The 19,827-nt window shown below is 37.5% G+C and overlaps 1 protein-coding gene and 1 pseudogene across 2 annotated transcripts; one reads left to right on the plus strand and one right to left on the minus strand.

Moving 5' to 3' along the window:
• Positions 1 to 3,178: 3,178 nt before the first annotated feature.
• ZNF322 (zinc finger protein 322) lies at positions 3,179 to 19,810 on the minus strand. 2 transcript variants are annotated; one of them, XM_004466817.4, is made up of 4 exons: positions 19,455 to 19,775; positions 18,777 to 18,856; positions 18,568 to 18,651; positions 3,179 to 7,527 (listed from the first exon to the last, which is right to left on the minus strand). In XM_004466817.4, the coding sequence occupies exon 4, from the start codon at positions 7,343 to 7,345 to the stop codon at positions 6,140 to 6,142; it is 1,206 nt and encodes a 401-aa protein (XP_004466874.1). In that variant the 5' UTR covers positions 7,346 to 7,527; positions 18,568 to 18,651; positions 18,777 to 18,856; positions 19,455 to 19,775; the 3' UTR covers positions 3,179 to 6,139. The 2 variants fall into 2 exon arrangements, with proteins under 2 accessions (XP_004466874.1, XP_004466875.1); XM_004466818.5 differs by lacking the exon at positions 18,777 to 18,856 and having other exon boundaries at positions 19,455 to 19,810.
• On the plus strand, positions 7,668 to 8,731 carry LOC101433065 (protein N-terminal asparagine amidohydrolase pseudogene; annotated as a pseudogene).
• Positions 19,811 to 19,827: the final 17 nt, after the last annotated feature.

Genomic DNA, 19,827 nt, shown 5'->3' on the forward strand with positions numbered 1-19,827 from the left:
CACGTGCGATTTCCACATAAATTCAGTTTCTATTATATTTATATTCACATATTTATATTTGAATAGTAGGAAGCAGTATTAAGTGCAATCCAAATACAGAAAGCAGTACAAGCAAAAATATATATATACGTATAGAAGATATCGAGGAAAATTGCCTAGCTAGATAAGAATTTTGACGATCTGAGTGTTTTCAGTTACAAGTAATAGAAATGCAATTCAAGAAGGCATAAACAAAAAGGAATATTATTGGCTCATATGACTAGAAGGCAATAGTAGCTCAATTCAGGCATGGTTTTTGCCCCATCTCTTGGCAGTTCTCTCAGCCCTGTCCTCTCTCATCTTGAATAACTGAGATTCTATACAAGATTTTTCCTTCAGTCTAATTTGGCCAATTTGGTTCAGTCTAATTTGGTTCACATGCCCACCCCTGGGCCAATAATGTTCCTCAAGGTAATGCTATGCCGAATTAGTTTAATTTAAGCCTGGGTTCCCAAACTACACTTAACAAGAAAAATGGTATTTCATGCTTGGAGTGGTGCTCAAATTCACCAAGCCACACTCCTGACACAAAATAGGTGAGGGTGAAATGTCCATTCTAGATTAATTGTGGGAAACACAGCTAAAAAGGGATTCAATTTTAAGTCCCTTAAAATCTGGGTTACTTACAGTAATGGAAGGCAATTTATTTAAGGCTGGATGAAGCACTGGTAAAAGCAGGTAAATCTGCTGAACCAAGTCAGGGATTGGAGAGAAAGGAGAGACAATTGAGATTATTGTACAAACCAAGGCAAATTGTGAAGTTCCTGGACTAGAGTGGTTATAATGAGAATGAAACAAAGGCACAAGCGTGAAAAACAAAATAAGACTGGGCCTGGTGACAGTGGGTCACTGGTGAGAGAGAAAGGAAAGGGTCAAGATGATTCTTGGTTCAGCAAAAGTGGTGCTACCAATCCTAATGAAGAAATTAGAAACTTATTAGTGGTTGTCAAGGGCCAGAGAGAATGGAAATGAGACAGCATGTTTTATAAGCCTCTTTATAAAACAGGCTATGCTTTATAAAAGAAAAGGAGCCAATATAGGAATAAAGGACAAGAGATTTCAGAATGACAGGGTTAGAATCAGTACCATATGTTAACAAGAAAAGAAAAAAGAGGCAGGCAGGTACAGGGTTTATGCATCCAATACTGTTGTAATGATGTACAATACTATACATCCAATATTGACGTACAATATTGAAAAGGTGGTGTACAATACTGGAGAGCACTTTGGTTCAAAGGCCACTGGTGATCCTTGAGTTAGCAGTTAGGTAAAGAATGAAATAGAGAAGTCAGACTGCAGCAAGACAGGAAACAAATGGAGGTAGTATAGCTACTAAATTAGGGAATTCTGGAAGGTGGGGAAGAGAAAAACTAGCAAATTAAGGGCTAGGTTTTGTTCCCAGTTGTTAATAGGGAACAAAAGGATATCTATATATATTTGAAGGCATGAGGGAAAATTTCAGTGAACGAAATGATTGGGGGGAAAAACCTACAGAAGAGACACACACACAAAAAAAAACAACGTTCCAGAAGTAATTAACAAGATGGGTTTGGCATTTAAGAGTCAGGATACAGGCCTTTGGAAGAGGAAAAGCAGGATGGGTAAAGGTCTTTGTTTTGAAATAGTCAAGAGGGCTCCAATTGCCAGAAATTATTCTTGTGGGGGTGGGGTAAGGGGGCAGAGCTGGAGAATTAGGGGTGTGAGTATAGGCGAAGAGACACTAGAGAAATAATATAGCAGAACCTTTCCATACAATTCCCTTACCTGTCCCCTGCCCAGGCAGAAACAACTAGACTGGTTTAAACTAAGAATCTACTGCTCCTTTACTGTCCCCTTAACTCCCAAAACAGCCCCAACATCCTCCATCTGCACTTAGATGAGGCTGATTCAAAAATGAGGCAGCACTGGTCTCAGTGAGGGTCTAATTAAAATTCCATACAAAAGCCATGTCCTCATTTTTAGAAATACTACTGCAACTTTTCAAGACAGGCAATAAGGATAGACAGACTGAGAACAAGGTTGAAGAACATTTGAAAATGATTAGAAAAATGACAGAAACTACTCCAAAAGGTCCCTCTCTGTCCCCCACTAGGTTCCATCCATTTCTGGAAGTTATCAGTCACTACCATAGAATTCTACACCCTACTGAGAAATGGAATAAGGATTCCCTCTGAGAGGGTTAATTGCCTCCAGCCTTCCTCACCCCTTAAAGTCCAAATCTCTGCCTAGGTAGAGATGACACAAGCTCATGTTCAAGGCATGAGACAAGGATGCTTCAATTGTACCAAGTTTGAATTTTTTCTGCATGGGGTGTATAGGTATACTGGGATTTTCCCTCTCCACTTCCCCAGAGACATCAGTGCACCATTCCCCTTCCAGTTACTTCTAGGGGTCAATGCTCATGTTTTTCAGAAAAATTTCTCACTGCAGTCCACCTCAATGCTGGGATGTAGCATCATTTTAAGCAGGAAAGGCAAGCATGAAGGTCTTATTCTAGTTATACCACTACATACAAACATCAGGAGTAAAAATGAAATATAAAGCTGTATAATTTTCCTTTCCCCTTTTCATTCATCTAATTGTCATCTCCTCCCTCTTATCTTTTTCTCACATAGAAAGTTACTTAAAACCCTGGAGCTTATTCTCTCAGCAAAGCAGAGAGATATAAACTGGGGCAAAATTCATAATGGCAGGTAAGTCAGTGCAACCATTTCTTCAGTATCGTCCTCACCCCACCCCAATTCAAGAAAGCATTACTAGGCAGAAATAAGTGAATGGAAGCCAAATGTGGATTCGATTGGGAATTGAGAATTCAGTCTTCCTTCTTAATTTTGATATTGATTACCCAAAGTTTTGTTGTTAATGAATTTTAGAAAAGTCCTAAATACTGTCAGGTTAATCTGTTGTTCCTCTTTTTGCTATTTATGGTGAAGCTCCAAAGTCCACAGCAAAGCACAGCCAATTCTTCCTCCTAGGTTTTCATTCACTCTTTGTCTCAGGATCAAAAACTCTTGGAATTATAGAGATGGCCCAATGGCTATCATCACTACAGGTCTAAAGATAACGTGAATATCCACTCTATTCTAATCCAAATGTGGGGAAATATGCTTCTTCTGTTAGCACAGTAGAGACACAAATGGAGGTTTTCAGAACATATTTTATTTAAGAATTAAGGAAAACAAAATCATTAAAGCATAGGAATACACTGACTGAATACAAGTGTCTCATTTGGTCTGAAATCTTGAAAAAGTTACTCTAACTACTTACCTGAGGTAGATTTAGGTTGACACTGCTTCAAGAGAACCTCCATCCATCCCAGAAGTTACCTTCTAGTTTTGGTTACAGGCTCCCCAAGTGGTCCTCTCCAACCTCAGGTTTAGCTATATGAATAACACCAACACTTTTTCTCCATGGTTACAAGCCCTCAGATCTGTTTTATACCCTCACAGTTTTGTTTGCGGCATAGTCCATCCTTAGAGACTAGAGATGATTACCCCTAAGATTAGTTGAAACAAGGCAAGTCATTGCCCTGTTGATACCAAGATTTGTTCCTTTCTCCAAGTTCCCTATAATGTCTAACATGTAGTCATAAGGACTAATATCCATCACCACCATACTAGATCCCCAATAACATTTTAAGTATTACAACTGTCAAACATATACTAGTGATAGGCATGATTTTCACCAAAGAGATCACACTGGGCAATTTTTCATGGTACAAGACCTACTCATGAAAATTACCGAAATATATCAGACCAAATAAACTTCCAGAATCTGTTTTCTAAAATAAAAAAGACATTCTAGAAATAGATTCCTTAATTATCACTATGAGCTATATCCACTGGCCCTAAGATCATGATCATCATGGCTCAAGAGTCACAAAGAGAATCAGAACATTAGGATCAAAGCTTAGAGCCATACACAAGATGGAGTGTAACAGCTGGCCAATTCAGGAATCCAAATGCCAACACTTTTTGGAGCTCTGGAAACTGCTAAGATAAGTCAAACCAAAATCAGAGGACTCAGATTAGCAACCAATATTTATTCATGAGTCAAGAGAGTACCTAAACTGCAAGAATCTGAAGTATCTGTATTAAATGTCTTTTAATCTGAGGGAAAAAAACCCAGAAGTGTCCACTTACAGAGTCCTGGATTAATTACAGTACTTCTAGACAATGTTAAACACAGTCATAGTTATCTTGTTAAGTGAGAAATAAGTGTATAACCTTAAACCACCAAACTGCCAACTTTTTTCCTTCTAGCATTTAGAATCATGCATTCCAAGCCAAATGTATACTCTACATTGTAGTGATTGCAATCCTTTCCCTGGGAAGAAAAGGTATTCTCCTTTCTTGGAAGAACTGAAATAACAAGGCATACCATTATGGGGCTAGATTTGATAATCTAGGATAAAATCTATCCTGTTTCAGTTTTGGAGTCAGGATACTCAACATTTAAGTGGTTCCTCCATTAATTCTGCATCATTATGTGGCCTTTACTCTGTGCCATTCAGGCTTATACTTTTCTTTCAGTCTTCCTCTACTTTGCACAAAGCTGACTGAAGGTGGTATCTACCAATGAAATGACATAATAAATGAAGTAATAAAAGTAAAGATATCAGAACATTTTTAACTATTATCCTGGAATTTGCATTTCTTAGTTGAAATGACTCTAAGGCTGAAATTTCAAACATTAGGGATGGTCTGAGAGACATTTTAGGGAGAAGGAAACTTTTTGAGGGTATGCCTCAACTCACACTAAGTAAAAAGCTGAGTATTCTCCCTCTTTATGAGGTTGGCGCTGCAAAGGGAAAACTATTGGGAGAGTTTTGAGATCTAGGAATCTAAACCCTAACTCTTAGTTCTTTTCACTGCCAACAAAAAGTCCCCAAGCTACTAACACACTAGTCTCCACCATAGTCAAGAATTTAAAAAAACAGAGGCAAAGTCAATATACTCCTTTCCCCTAACAGTAACACATGCCACACCTTCTATCACATGGTTACAGTCCTTGGATTTATTGGATTTCTGAATTTTAAAAAAAATAATGAAAGCAAAGCAATCATTAAGTAGTTCAGATTTAAAAAAAAAAGCATCTTTACCTGAGTTACTCATCAGGCCTACTCTGACCTGTCCTAGCAACTCCCAGAATAAGCTTCTGGGTATTTAAAAAACTGTTTCCATTCTGACTCCACTTAAAGTCTCCTCTACCATATGGGTCAACTAACTAGAAGAACAGTTCTTCTCATATACATTATATGTACACAGATTCTCACCCACAATTAGATCTCAAATTGGAACACAATTCTATGCAGAATGCGTTCTTTGGAGCCCAATAAAGTAGGAGCTCCTAACAAAGCTTTCCTCAGACTCAAGGTATTTATATTTATGGGTTGTTCACGTATGTGAGTTCCTTGGTGTACCACAAGAGCTGATCATTGACAGAAGCTTTACTCATTCTTATACTTCTAAGGTCTTTCCTCAGATTGGTTTTTGTGTATGTGTGTGTAAACCCAAGTAGGCTCTCCAACTGATGCTCTGATGCTTTTGCCACACTCAAGACGAATAGAGAATTTTTTACCAGTACGGGTTCTCTGTTGGGTAAGAAAGTCAGATCTCTGTTAGATACTTTTTCACACTTGGGGCTTCCAGCCAGTGTGGGTTTTCTGATGTCCAATGAGATGTGCACACAGTCTTAAGGATTGCTGACACTGAGGGCATTTAAATGGTTGTTCTGTGTGAATTCTCTTGGAAAAAGGAGAATTGAGTGTTGCTGGAAAGCACTCTCATAAACTCACTGCATTTGTAAGGTTTTCCCCCATAAGAATCCTCTTCTAAATGACAAGATTTGAGCTCAGACTAAAGGTTTTCCAAAACTCAGGGCATTTGTAAGGTGTCTTGCTGGAGTAACTGATAAGATATTCTGTTAGGACAGCTCTCTGGGCAAAGCATTTCTCATACTTCCTAAAACTGTAGGTTCTCTAGTCCCCACTGAAATTTGAGCTATGGGGAAAGTCTTGAGATTTTCTTAGGGTTTCTCATCTTAGTAAGTTCTCTGACATGTAAATACATTTTTTATGGTATTATAACTTCTCATCTGGTCAAGACATTTGTGAAGATTCTGATGCATGGGGAGGGCTGAGCTCAAGGCCTTTCTCCCCATTACAGACAAAAGGTTTTTCACCCATGTGGATTGTCTGGTGTTGAAGAAGGGCTGAGCTCTGATGGAAGCTTTTATCACACATGCTGTATTTATAATGCAGCTCCTCTGTTTGAGTTCTCATTTTCTGCTGGGTAACAAAGTCCATGCCTAGCAGGAAGCCATTCTCACATGTAGACCATTGATGTGGTTTCTGTTCCATATGAATTCTCTGGTGCACAATAAGGTCTGAGCTACAGCTGAAACTTTTCTCATATTCAAGGCATTTGAAAGTATGAGTGTGAGTTGCCTGGTGCCTGATTAGGTTGGCACTCCGAGTAAAACTTCTCATACATTCCAAGCATTTATACGGCTTCTCACCTGTGTGGACTCTCTGGTGCACGATAAGGTCTGATTTCTGGCCAAAGCATTTCTCACAGGCACCACACTTATAGGGCTTCTCTCCAGTATGAACTCTCTTATGTACAATGAAGGCTGAACGGTGTCGATAACTCTTCTCACACTTATTACATTTGTAGGGCCTTTCACCAGTATGAGTCCTCTGGTGACTAATAAGATCTGATTTCCCACTAAAAGCTTTTTCACACTCCAGACACTTAAATGGTTTCTCACCTGTGTGAGTTCTTCGGTGCCTTATGAGGTTTGTACTTCGACTGAAGCATTTATCACATTCACTACATAGATAAGGTTTCTCGCCTGTATGGCTTCTCTGGTGGACAAGCAGATCAGAGCTCTGACCAAAATTCTTGTCACAAATGTCACACGTATAAAATTTTTTACCTGCATGTGTTCTCTGGTGTCCTGAAAGGGCTAAGTGATGCCAAAAGCTCTTCTCACATTTACTACATTTATATGGTTTCTCATAAGTGTGGATCCTCTGGTGTGAAATAAGATCTGAGCTTTGGATGAAGGTTTTCTCACACATATCACATCTATAAGGTTTCTCCCCAGTATGGATTCTCTCACACATAATAAGAGCTAAGTTTTCACAGAAGCTTTGCTCACATTCAAGGCACTGGTATATTTGATCATCTATTTCCGTAATCTTATGCACATGAATAAAAATCTTTTTACCTTTCTGAGGGCATACATAATATATTTTTCTTTTCTGAGTTCTCTGATTACATCTCTCTTCTGAAGTGTACATTTTCTATGGCTCTCTCCTAGGGAGTTTTCCACTGGTCTTCTTGACCCATCATTGTCTTACTAGTCATTTTGTTGATAAGAACTTGGAAGATAAATGTGATTCAGGCCTTTCAGTCAGGAGCAGTTCACCTCTACAAGTTTCCAGCATCATATATACTAATTCCTCGCTTACAACTTCCAACCCTGTAAGACAAAGAAGAAAAATTATCTATAGTTCCTGTAAGAAAATAACTCTCAAAATTAAAATCATTGCAGATTAAAATCAAGACAAAGGGGGGCGGCGGGTGGCCCGGGGCTGGGGAGGCCACCGCCTCCCTGGCCTGCCCCGGCGGCTGCATCCGCGATGCCGCTGCTCGTCCAAGGGCGGCAAGTGCGGCTGCCGCAGACCGCCCGGGACCTCGTCCGAGCCCACCCGCCTTTGGAGGAAAGAGCCAGACTTCTCAGAGATCAGTCTGTTCAACAAGTGGGACCCCAGGGCCTTCTGTATGTTCAGCAAAGAGAGCTTGCAGTGACCTCCCCAAAGGATGGTAATGGGGCTACCTGCTTGACACATTGTGATGGATCCGACACCAAAGCTGAGGTCCCCTTGATCATGAACTCCATAAAATCCTTTTCCAACCACTCTCAATGTGGAAGGCTGGAAGTACACCTCGTGGGAGGCTTCAGTGATGATAGGCATTTGTCACAAAAACTTACTCATCAACTTCTTAGTGAATTTGACAGACAAGATGATATTCACTTGGTGACATTATGTGTGACAGAATTAAATGATCGAGAAGAAAATGAAAAACACTTTCCAATAATTTATGGCATTGCTGTCAACATTAAAACTGCAGAGATTACAGAGCCTCCTTTCAAGATAGAGGTCCAGAGGAGGAGCTGCGTGCCGCGCGTGCTCTAACAGGAGGAACGATGATTAGCATATATGATGCAAAGACAGAACAACTTCGTATAGGACCATATTACTGGATGCCATTTCCCCATGTGGATTTCCGGTTGCAGCAAGATGATAAGGAAATACTAGAGAAGATGATAAGGAAATACTAGAGAACCTTTCCACGTCATCTCTGGCTGAGCCCTCCCACTTTGTGGATCATATCCGATCCACCTGGATGTTTTTAAAAAAATACCCATCTCCAACCGACACGTTGTTTCCTGGAAATAAAGCTCTACTCTATAAAAAAAAAGACGACGGCTTATGGGAGAAGATCTCTTCTCCAGGAAGCTAAAACTAGGAATTACCAAAGAAAGCAACTTTTTGGCATGACAAAGACCATTGGTGGGGTTGGAAAGACTATGAATTTGTAATCTACACCAGTTGAGTCTTAGGTCTCTTTACTCAGTGTCTTTCAAAATAAAATCTTATTTTGTCAAAAAAAAAAAAAAATCAAGACAGAAATTCAAGATCTTTCAAAATGAAGAAAAAATTTTAAAGAAACACAATCCTTTCCCCAACCATCCTCCAAAAAATGCTACCCGTTAAAAAAAAAACACTACACCACAATGACAAAAGAGGATGTTACTGAATTAAAAAATCATATTAAATGTTATATAGTCTCATAAAACAGAAATAATTCAACCAAAAAAAATAGGAGAAGAGGGGAAAATAATCTCACTGTACTGCATCAGTGACAGGTGTGAGGTAAAGGATACGATTAAAAACTGAAAAGCTAGATTAAAGGTTAAAAGAAGAAAATGGGACAAGAGGCATTTAAAAAGATCTAAGTACAAAGGTAGCCAATAAAACAAAAATCAAACCTTACAAACTACCAAAAAGAATTTTTAATGAAAACATATCATGTAGAAAACAGGACAAATACAGCATAATAAAATTATAATTATAACATAATTAATATGGTAGTGTTAAGACTAAACTCCTGTTAATAAGTGTGAATGAGTTTTCTCACCCAGTAAAAAGAAAAGATTTCCACCTTGGTTCACGCAGCAAGACCCAACTATACACCAAATACAAGAGACACCAAAACAAACTGATTCAGAAAACCTAAAAATAAAGGGACACCAGGCAAACAGAAACAAGAAAAGCAAGGATTATAATCCTGATATCAGACAAAGTAGGATTCAAGCCAAAAAGCACTAAACATGATAAACAACACTTAATTCTAAAAGCCATAAATGCAATGAAGCTTATGACAGTTTGTCATGTACCAAATAATATAGAAGCCACCTTTATAAAGCAAAAGCTTCAATAGATGCAAAAAAATATAGATTAAAAACACATTAATAATAGGAAATCTTAACATATGACTCCCAGTAAAAGACATGCAGGGTGGACTAAAAGTAAAGATTCAGAAGGCCAAAAATACCTAAATATAATTAAATCTTCTAGATATATAATGAGCTTTACTCCCTGATAATAGGAAATAAAACTTTTTCTCAAGCACAGATGAAACATTCACAAAAATCTGGTACATACTAGGATCAGTGAGTTCTATGCAGTAGATATATTATGAGCAACAATCAAAAGTGAAACTAAAAATTTATTATAACAAAGGTCCCTCGAAAATGGAAAAACAAACTCTCCAGTAAAAAGGGAAATAAAACATACAGAATTTCTAGAAAATACTGCTAATTGAAAATTACAATGCATTATATTCTATGAGATAAATTTAAAGAAATTATCAAAGGGATTTTCACAACCTTGTTAATCAATTAATTATTTTATCAATAAAAATAATAAATGAACTGAAAAAATAAGAAATAAGGAAGAACATAAAGACAAAAGTGGAAATCAATGAATTAGAGAACAGACAAATAAACTTAGAGATCAAAGTCCTACTTATTTTGAAAAAACAAGTACACACTACTAGCTAATTTAAATTAAGAATACAAAGGGAGAAGGCATATATTTACAAAATAAGGAAGAACAAGGGAGAAATAACAGCTGACATAGAAAAAAAAGCTGACATAAGATCATTTTGCAGACCTCTACACACAAACAAATGTGATAATCTAGGAAAAAGATCATTTCCTTAAGTACAATTTAACGAAATTAACCAAATATGAGATGAAAAGTTTAAAAACACCAATTTTCACAATAGATATAGAGGAAGTTATCAAGGAAATATCACACAAAAAAAGCACTAGGTCCAGACTGTTTCACAAGGGACTTCTAACAAACCTTCAAAGACCAAATAAAACTAAATGTTCCATAAATTATATTCCAGAGCATTGGAAACCAAGAAAATATTCTTAATCTTTTTATAAAATAAGTATAACATTGATATCTAAATTCAATGAAGGGAGTACAAAAAAATTTACAGACCAACATCAGTTATGAACATTAATGCAAAAAAGTACTAACAAATATCCATTACCACATTAAGAAAGAGTTCACCATGACCAAGTAGGACTTATTCAAGGACTGAAAGGTTGAATTAATATTAGGAAACCCATTAATATAATGCCCCATATTAACAGATCTATGGAGAAAAATCATTATTATCTGCATAGGTGCTAAAGAACCCTTAACAAAAATCAACATTCATTCATGATTAAAACATTCAAGAAAATAGGAAAAAATGGATTTTTAAAATATAATAAAATATATATACCTTAGTCCTAAAGCTAATACCTTCGGTGAGAAAAATGAGAGTCATTTTCACTAAGAGCAGGAACAAGACAAATATGAACACTATCTCTTTTGCTATCAAACATTAACCTAGAAATATCAGCCAAGGTAATTAGATAAGAGAAATCAATTAGAAGAGCAGGAATTGAAAAAGTAGTAAAACTATCTCTATTTGGAGATGAGATATTATAACTGGAAAACTCTAGAGACAACCAATGCTAAAACTGACTCAAACAATACAGTGAGGTGGTGGAATATAAAATTCACAGAAAAATACGCATGAATTACAGCATACAATGAAAGAAAAAGAAAACCTTTGTATAGTATCAACTATCTGGTGATATGGGGGTGTTTTCGGGACTTGGAGTTGCCCTGGGTGGTGCTCCGGTGACAATTACGGAACATTGTATGTCCTCCCATGGCCCACTGGGAGGGCTGTGGGAGAGTGTGGGCCATGATGTGGACCATTGACCATGAGGTGCAGCGGTGCTCAGAGACGTATTCACCAAGTGCAATGAATGTCTCATGATGATGGAGGAGGTTGTTGTTATGGGGGGAGGAGTGGGATGAGGGGGGTAGGGGGTATATGGGGACCTCATATTTTTTTAATGTAACATTAAAAAATAAAGACAAAAAAAATCAACTATCTGAAATACTCAGAAATAAAATAAATAAAAATTGTGCAAAAATGTCAAAACTTCCAATAATCCTGAGAAACCCAAAAGCAGACTTAAACAATTGGAATGACATCCTTTATTCTTAGATAAACAACATCATGAAGATGCCAGTTCCTCCCAAGAAAATTTATAAAGTTAACAAAATCCCAATAAAAATAACAATAAGCTTATTTATGGAGTTTTATGGGTCCGAAACTATGGCCCATGGACCAATTCTGGGTTACTGTCAGGTTTTATAAAGTTTTATTTAAACAAAGTCACACTCATCAATTAATATATTATCTATGACTTCTTTCACAATACAAGACAGAGATGAGTAGTTAGAACATAGACCATACTGCTTCCCAAAACTAAAATATTTACTTTAAGGTCCTTTACAGAAAAAGTTCACCAATACCTGAGTGAGAAATTATTACTCAAGTTCATTTGGAAAAACCAGCATGCAAGAATCGCCAGGAAACAATGAAAAGGCTATGAGGTATGAATAACCACTAGACTAAAATATACAAAGGAAGCACACTTGGCCCAATGGATAGGGCGTCTGCCTACCACATGGGAGGTCCGTGGTTCAAACTTGACCCGTGTGGAGCCGGCCCACACACAGTACTGATGCGCGCAAGGAGTGCGACCCGTTAAGGAGAGCCGCCCCGTGCAAAACAAAGTGCAGCCTGCCCAAGAATGGCACCGCACACACAGAGAGCTGACACAGCAAGATGACGCAACAGAAACACAGATTCCTGATGTCACTGATAAAGATAGAAGCGGTCACAGAAGAACACACAGAAAGTGGACACAGAAAGCAGACAACTGGGGGGTGAGAAGGGGAGAGAAATAAATAAATCTTTAAAAATAAATAAATAAATAAATAAAATAAAATATACCAGAAAACCTCTACTATTAAAACAGTGTGGTTCTGGTACACGAATAGACAAAAAGATCAGTGGAACAAAAGAGAAAATACAGAAAAAGACCCAAGTACCTATGAAATTTAGTATATGATAAAAAGTGACATATCAAATCACCAGGGCAAAAACAGATTTTTAATAATGGCGCTGTAACATCAGGGTAGCAATTAGAAAACAGATAAAATTTTATCTCATATCTTAACCAAAATTAACTCCAAACTGATTAGGGATCTGAAGGTACAAACTGAAACCATACAGGTATTAAAAGAAAACATGTGAGAATTCTACTCTAACCTCACTGTACAGAAAACTCTTCTATGATATAAAATCCAGGTGCAATAAAAGATGGCTAATTTGATTAAAATTAAAATATTTTTCATGTTAAAATAAAGTCAAAAGTCAGTGGATTATTGTGACTCTAGCAATGGAAGATATTATATCCTTGATGTGGAGACAGTGGCCATGGGAACTGCTAAAGGCCGGGAGAGGGAAGAGGTGTGAGATTGGGGCATTTTTGGGTCTTGGAGTTGTCCTAAATGATATTGCAGGGACAGAATCAGGACATTATATATCCTGCCATAACCCACTGAATGCACTGAGACAGTAAATGACAACATAAACTATAATCCACACTGTGTAGCAATGCTCCAAAATGTACTCATCAAATGCAATGAATATACCACACTAATAAAAGATGTTGTCGATGTGGGAGAATTGGGGAAGTGGGGAGTGGGTTTGGGAACCTCTCATTTTTTTAATGTAATATTTTGTTGTTTGATCTACGTATCTTTAAAAAAAAAAAAGATAATGAAAAAAAAAAGTCAATGGACACGGGGAGCAGATATAGCTCAGTGGTGAACACCTGCTTCCCAAGTAGAAGGTCCTGTGTTTGATCCCCTATACCTCTTTAAAAAATAATAAAAATTTTAAAAATTAAAAATAGTCAATCAACACAAAAAAAGAAATGAAGGTAAACAAAAAGAGAGGAAAAAACAAAAAAGTCAATGGACTGAGAGAAAGTACTGCAACATATATTCAAGATAAATAACATACAAAGATTTCTTAAAAATTGAGAAGACCAAAATCCTGACAGGAAAACAGACAAAGACATAAAAGTCATAAAAATCTCTCCTTAGTATTTTGAAAACATGTTCAAACTCACTCAAAGTTTGAGAAATGCAAATGAAATACTGTTTCTTGCCTATCAATTTGGCAAAAATTAAAAAGTATGACAATGCATTCTGTTGTCAAGTGCAATAAGCACTCTCATACATTGCTGGATGGAATGCAAATAAGTATAACCTCTTTGCAGGAAATTTGGAAATATCTAACAAAAGTACACATGTATTTACATTTGACATAGCAATCTCATTTCTAAAAAATTAAACCTGAAGGCATACATCCAACAGTATGAAAACACACATGCATAAAGTTATTCATTGTAGCAATAGTTATAACTGAAAAATATCTGATACAACCTAAATGCTCACATGTTCTTAAAAAGCAGTTAAATAAACTATGGTATTAGGCACATAACGGAGTACTATACAGCTGCAAAAGAGAATAAGGAAAATTTTTACGAATTGATGTGGACTGATTTCCAGGTAAATTATAACTTTTTAAAAAATGCATGAGAAATTTGAAAAGTAGGGAAAAAAACAGTATCCACTCATTTAGCTAAAAAAGAACCAAATATTTATTTTCACACGGTAGGTAAAAATGGGATCGAAAGAACAAGAAAATGGAATTTGTGTAAGAGTAGAGGGTGCAAGAGTAACATTTCTCTGAGCATACTTTTTTGTATAAATACATATTTTTGCTTTTAGAACTATGTTACAGATCACATACTCAATTAAAAAAAAAAACAAGCAAGCAACTAAATAGACAAGGATGGCAAAGGAAAACGTAAAATGAAATACAAACAAAAACAAAGGAGGCTATGTTTCAAATGAATAACACAATCAGAATGGGGAAAAACATCTAGAATAATTCTTAACACAATATTGGAGCCATATAACCTCAAGCTAAAGATAAAAAGAACTACAAACAAATATTGAACATGGTGGCATGGAATACACTACTTAATTTGTATTCCAAGATTGAACAAATAAGTAAATATTCTGTGGATAAAGACAACCAGATTCCTCTCTCTCAGAGAAGAGAGTTACAAACACAGAAAGAGAAAGACTAGTATGAACTGTGTAGTGCTGAACTGAAATTGAATGTACCCATTTGAGGTCAGGGTTTTTAAATACAGATAGAAAAAAATCAAAATATGTGTGTGTGTGAAAGTATGTGTGTTATATATATTTCTTCCCCTAGTAATGTCTGATGAGGTGTCAGAGAATCAATGAAACCTCAGTAGTAATGAGTATACCAAGCTCCCAGATCTTCATTTCTAAATACCATTCTCCAGTAAAAGAAACTAATGCTCCTTGAAGAAACAGCTGATTTCAGAACTGGAGAAGTACAAGATGAGTCTGGAACATTTTGTATAAGAAAGTAAGGAAGTGCTCAAAAAATGACACCATGTCAAAACAAGCCAGGAGCCAGGAAGAAGAGGTTCCCAACACTCAAATCTGAAACAATGAAATCTTCAGGATATATGATGTTAGTAAGGGATTAGTAGCACAACAGAAAAAGAACCCATGAATTGAAACTCATAAAAACAAATAAATGAATAAAGAAGAGAATGGTTTGTCTTATATTAGGAAGTCAGTAACTAATTGTAGATGGAATAATTTTGTATTAGAAAATCCACCACGTCTAATCAAAAGAAGAGTATAATTGTTTCAGACAAAATTTTAGTGGGTTAAAGTTGGATGACAATCAGATATTTACAGTTTGAAAATATCTTCCTACTAGATATTTAATAATTACAAGGAGAAAAAGAGTTAACACCACAGTAAGGAACCTGGCAGAGACAAACCACCTTAACCAAGTGATCAAAGTTAACATCACCAGCAATAAGGTATGTCAACATCATGTGCCTCCTAACACCATGCAAAACATTACTCTTCTGATATCTTCCCAAAAATGTATAAACTAATAATCTAATCACAAGGAAACAACAAGCAAACCCAAACTGAAAGATATTCTACCATATAAATAGCCTAAATTCTTCAAAAAAGTCAACATTATAGGCAAAGCTTGAAGATCTGTTCCAGAATAATATATCAGTGACAACTAAATGGATTAAACTTGGGCCAGGAAAAAAAACTTTATTTCTATTGCTAGAAAGGACATTAGGAGGACAATTGGTTAAATTTTATTAAGATCTAAAGATTAGATAAGAGTAATATTAATGTCCTGATTTTGACAAGTGTAATGGTAATATAAAAGAATATCCTTGATTTTAGGAAATAATTTTGAGTATTTAGGACACGTTTTATAAGCCACAGTTCCTGGAAAAGAATTACACCCACACAAAATGACTGAGTAACTATTTTCTCAATTCTCCCAAGGATGGCATGTGTAGCTAGTAACATTCTATATGCACAGGAGTGAACTCAATACATACCTTGGGACTTTAGGGCTTATTTCTTTTAAGACTTTAGAGGTCAGGACTTTTAGGACTTAATTCTGTTTGAGAAGGGGCATTACATCTGTAACTTACTCCTAAATGGTTCAGGAAAAAAGTACACATGCATGAGTATAGAGGTTGATTAAGACAGACAGAATCATAAAGCAAATGTAGTAAAATGTGAACAATAAAGGAGTCAGGGTAAAGGGTGTATGGGCATTATTTCTATTTTGCAGCTTTTTTGGAAGTGGGAAATAATTTCAAAATTAACAGCTATTTTGTTTTGGTTTTTAAAGAACATGGGTTGGTATACTGTAGTGGTTAAAATTAAAAGTTCAAGCTCTGGAATAAGATTTTGAATCAAATTCCCATTCTGCTCCTTTGTAGCTGTGAGAATTTGTATCAGTTACTTATCCTCCCTCAGCTTCAATTTCCCCTTTGGAAAAACAGCTGTGACACTATCACATGCCTCATGGAGTTGCTATAAGGACCAGCTGAGACACTGCCAGTAAAGCACAAAGCTAATGCCTGTGTCTCAGTAGTGCTCAATAAATGGTAAGTTGTTGTTTTCTTAATTCCTCCTTCACAGGCACAAAAACACTAACACTTATTGAGCTCCTTCTCCACCTACCTCTTGTATAAAGCCTTGTTCAGAATCCACTTTAAATAATTAGCTAAGTAATAAATAAAACAATTCAGCTAGTTAACAATATAAAGATTATACAAAAACTAGAAAAAAATTATGGAGAAGTGTTAAAAAGAAAAGATTTCCAAATCAGATCCACAGCGAAGTAAAGACATGCGGTCATATGGCAAAGAGATAGTATAAGATGATGGATTCCATGGGAGTTTTGTCTTTTAAACACGTATTATTGGTGAGGTCAAAAGGAGAGTAGAGTGGAAATAAAGGATTCTGAGCTTAGTCATAGCTTGATAAATCAATCAGATTATTCCCTAGAATTATCAGTCCAGGATACATACTTGCCAAAACCCACCAATAAACAGCAGGATACCAAGAAAAAAAATTTTTTTTCAAAAGATGGAAATCATTTTCATATTCACGTCTTTGAGATGTAAGTGCCTAGGAAATAAACTATAGTTCTGCAGCCAAACCTCAAAATAGACAACACTTACCTACTTCAAGATATTCTGTTTCCCATCACACTGGGAATGAAATTCAAAGTTTTCACAGTGCTCTCTACTGCCCTACATGACAGAGCACCTCAGAGCCTTCACTCCTGCTCCTTCTGTCTAGGATGCTCTTCCCCCACGCAGCTCATTCCTTAATTTCACTGAAGGCTCTGCCTAAAAATTACTTCCTCAAAGAGAAGCACACCCTGCCCCCTTATCTAAAATATAAAATAGTCACTGTGTCCCCTTATCCTGTTCTATTTTTCCCCATCACAGTTATCACCTTCAACTTTGTAGTATATATATTTGTTAAATGGTTAAGTCTCTCCTCCTAGAATGTAAGTTCCATTAGAATTAGGGCTTAGTCTTTTGTTCACTGCAATATCCCCAGCATCTAGAATATAATGTTGAATGAATGGAAGAAAATAATCAATGGGGGAGCGAATGCAGCTCAGTGGTTGAGCACCTGCTTCCCATGCACGAGGTCCTGGGTTCAATCCCTGGTATCTCCTAAAAAAAAATAAATAACCTGCTTTTAAAAAAAAAATCAATGAATAATATGAATAATGACCACACCAAGAAAGGGCTGTCACCATCCCTGAATCCCAGTAATGAAAGAACAGTCTAGGCCTACAGCTGCTGGCTAGTCCATCTAGCAAACCCAAATCTATACTTAGCTCCAGGGTTCCCCCCAACTAGGAAGCTTTTCTTACCCCAACCAAGGAAGAGAATGCGACTCTCTTCTAGGCCTAGGATCAGAGAAAACAGAATAAGCAGGCAGGTAATAAAAATCCAAGCAGACAGGCTGAGTGTCCTTTAGAGGAGATACTCAGCTCAAGGTTTTCCTTACATTGAAAGGATGTGTGGGACATGGAGACAAAATCAATAAACCCTTAGTTAAAAAGTAAGTAATATTTACTGTATCAGGCCATAGGCTAGGGATTATCTCATTTATTTAACACTGACTACATGGTTTATTTAATCCTCCCAAGAACTCAGTAAAATAGGTATTAATGCCAATGTTTCCACTTTACTGATAGAAAACCTAATGCTTTGGGCAGTTAAATAAATCACCAAGAACTCACAACTAGTTAAGTATCACATTCAGGATTTGAATCTACATCATCTAACTCTAGAGTGGGTCTAAGCATTAAGCATACTGCCTTCTTTAGGCTACAAAGCAATCAAGACACAATTACTGCAAGCCCATTGTGAACATGTCCTCTGAAAGGAGCAGAAAAAAGACTTAGATTGATAGGACAGAGCCCAGTTTTGTCACTAGGTTATCTTTTTCTCTTTTTCCTTGTATCTTCTCCCATTCCTTCCCAACCCCCATCCCCATACCCACCAAAGTCCACATCATTTATATAGAAACATACAACCTGGTATGCCACTTACCATTAAAAACAGACTCAAGACTTTCTTCCTTTTGGCGCCAAAAGATCTCTAATCCAGAACCATTCACAGCATATTTTCCCTCTTCTAGAAAAAAAATTCAATAATATGAAAAATGACTTTGTAAACCTCAAAATGTTATAAAGCTGAACATCTAAATATTGGTCCCATTTACTTCCCAGTCTGGTCAGCATCTTTCAACCACATCTTACCTCTTCCCACTTTTGTTTACATTCTGTTTCTTCTGCAAGAAGTATCCCCTGGAATCTATCTGTTCCTTCCCGAACTGCTTCTAGACAAAACATCAAGAATCCTTCTGGATAATGACTAAGTTTAAGTTCATAACTGAGATCAGAATCCTGAGCCCTGTTTTTCCGGCTTGTTTTCATTACCCTCCCCTCCCCCTTCTATTAATTGTCGGGGTTTTTTATTTGTTTGTTTTGTATTATCTCTACTTCTGAGGTCAAGGACCCATTCTTCTACCACGGTGAATGTGACAATTATACATGATATAAGGCTATATAATTCAGGTTTCCAAAAATAACGGTTAAGGAATAACTAAACAAAGCAGATTCTCCTGCATATAAATTCAATTGGAAAAGAAGTAATCTCTGCATTGAAGATGAGAAAAAATAAAACTCCAACGTTCCCGGTTTTTTCTCAATATGAAAGATACATAGCTTAGAAAAGTGCTTGGCAGCGTTTACTATTGTCTCCAGCAACGACTGTACTGATCTAATCTTTCAGCTTCTCACTGACGTCCTTTCAGTCCTCTGTCCGCCATCAGGACAGGACACCGGGCTGCTCCTACCCCTCCCGGGCCGGGGGTCTCCGGCCCCACCGCACCGGCCCAGGCCGCGCCCCTGCCAGGCCCCACGGGCCGCACTTACTCCGGCAGCCGCCGGCACCGCCCCTCGGCCGCAACTCTGGCTGGAGATGGCACTTCCGGTTACTCTCTGGACACTCGAATGAGGTTTCACGATGGCGCGGCGGCGGTCCTAAGGGCCCAGCTCGGGAAGAGGAAGAGAGCTGACCCCGGGAGGGCCGCCGAGGGCTAACAGCCGCTCCCTCACGCGACGAGGCGAGAGGAGCCGGGGCCAGGCCGCCTACCGGGCGCCGTAAGGGCCGAGAAGGCCGAAAACGCGAACGCTTTCCTCAGTACTGGGAAGCAGCCGGCGCGGCCCCGCCCCTGGAGGCCACGTGACCGCCCCGAGAGGCCCGGCGCCCACCTCGGCCTCTGGCCAATGGGAGCCGAGCCCGCGG

The sequence above is a fragment of the Dasypus novemcinctus genome, chromosome 22, assembly GCF_030445035.2.
Source record: "Dasypus novemcinctus isolate mDasNov1 chromosome 22, mDasNov1.1.hap2, whole genome shotgun sequence".
Taxonomy (NCBI): domain Eukaryota; kingdom Metazoa; phylum Chordata; class Mammalia; order Cingulata; family Dasypodidae; genus Dasypus; species Dasypus novemcinctus.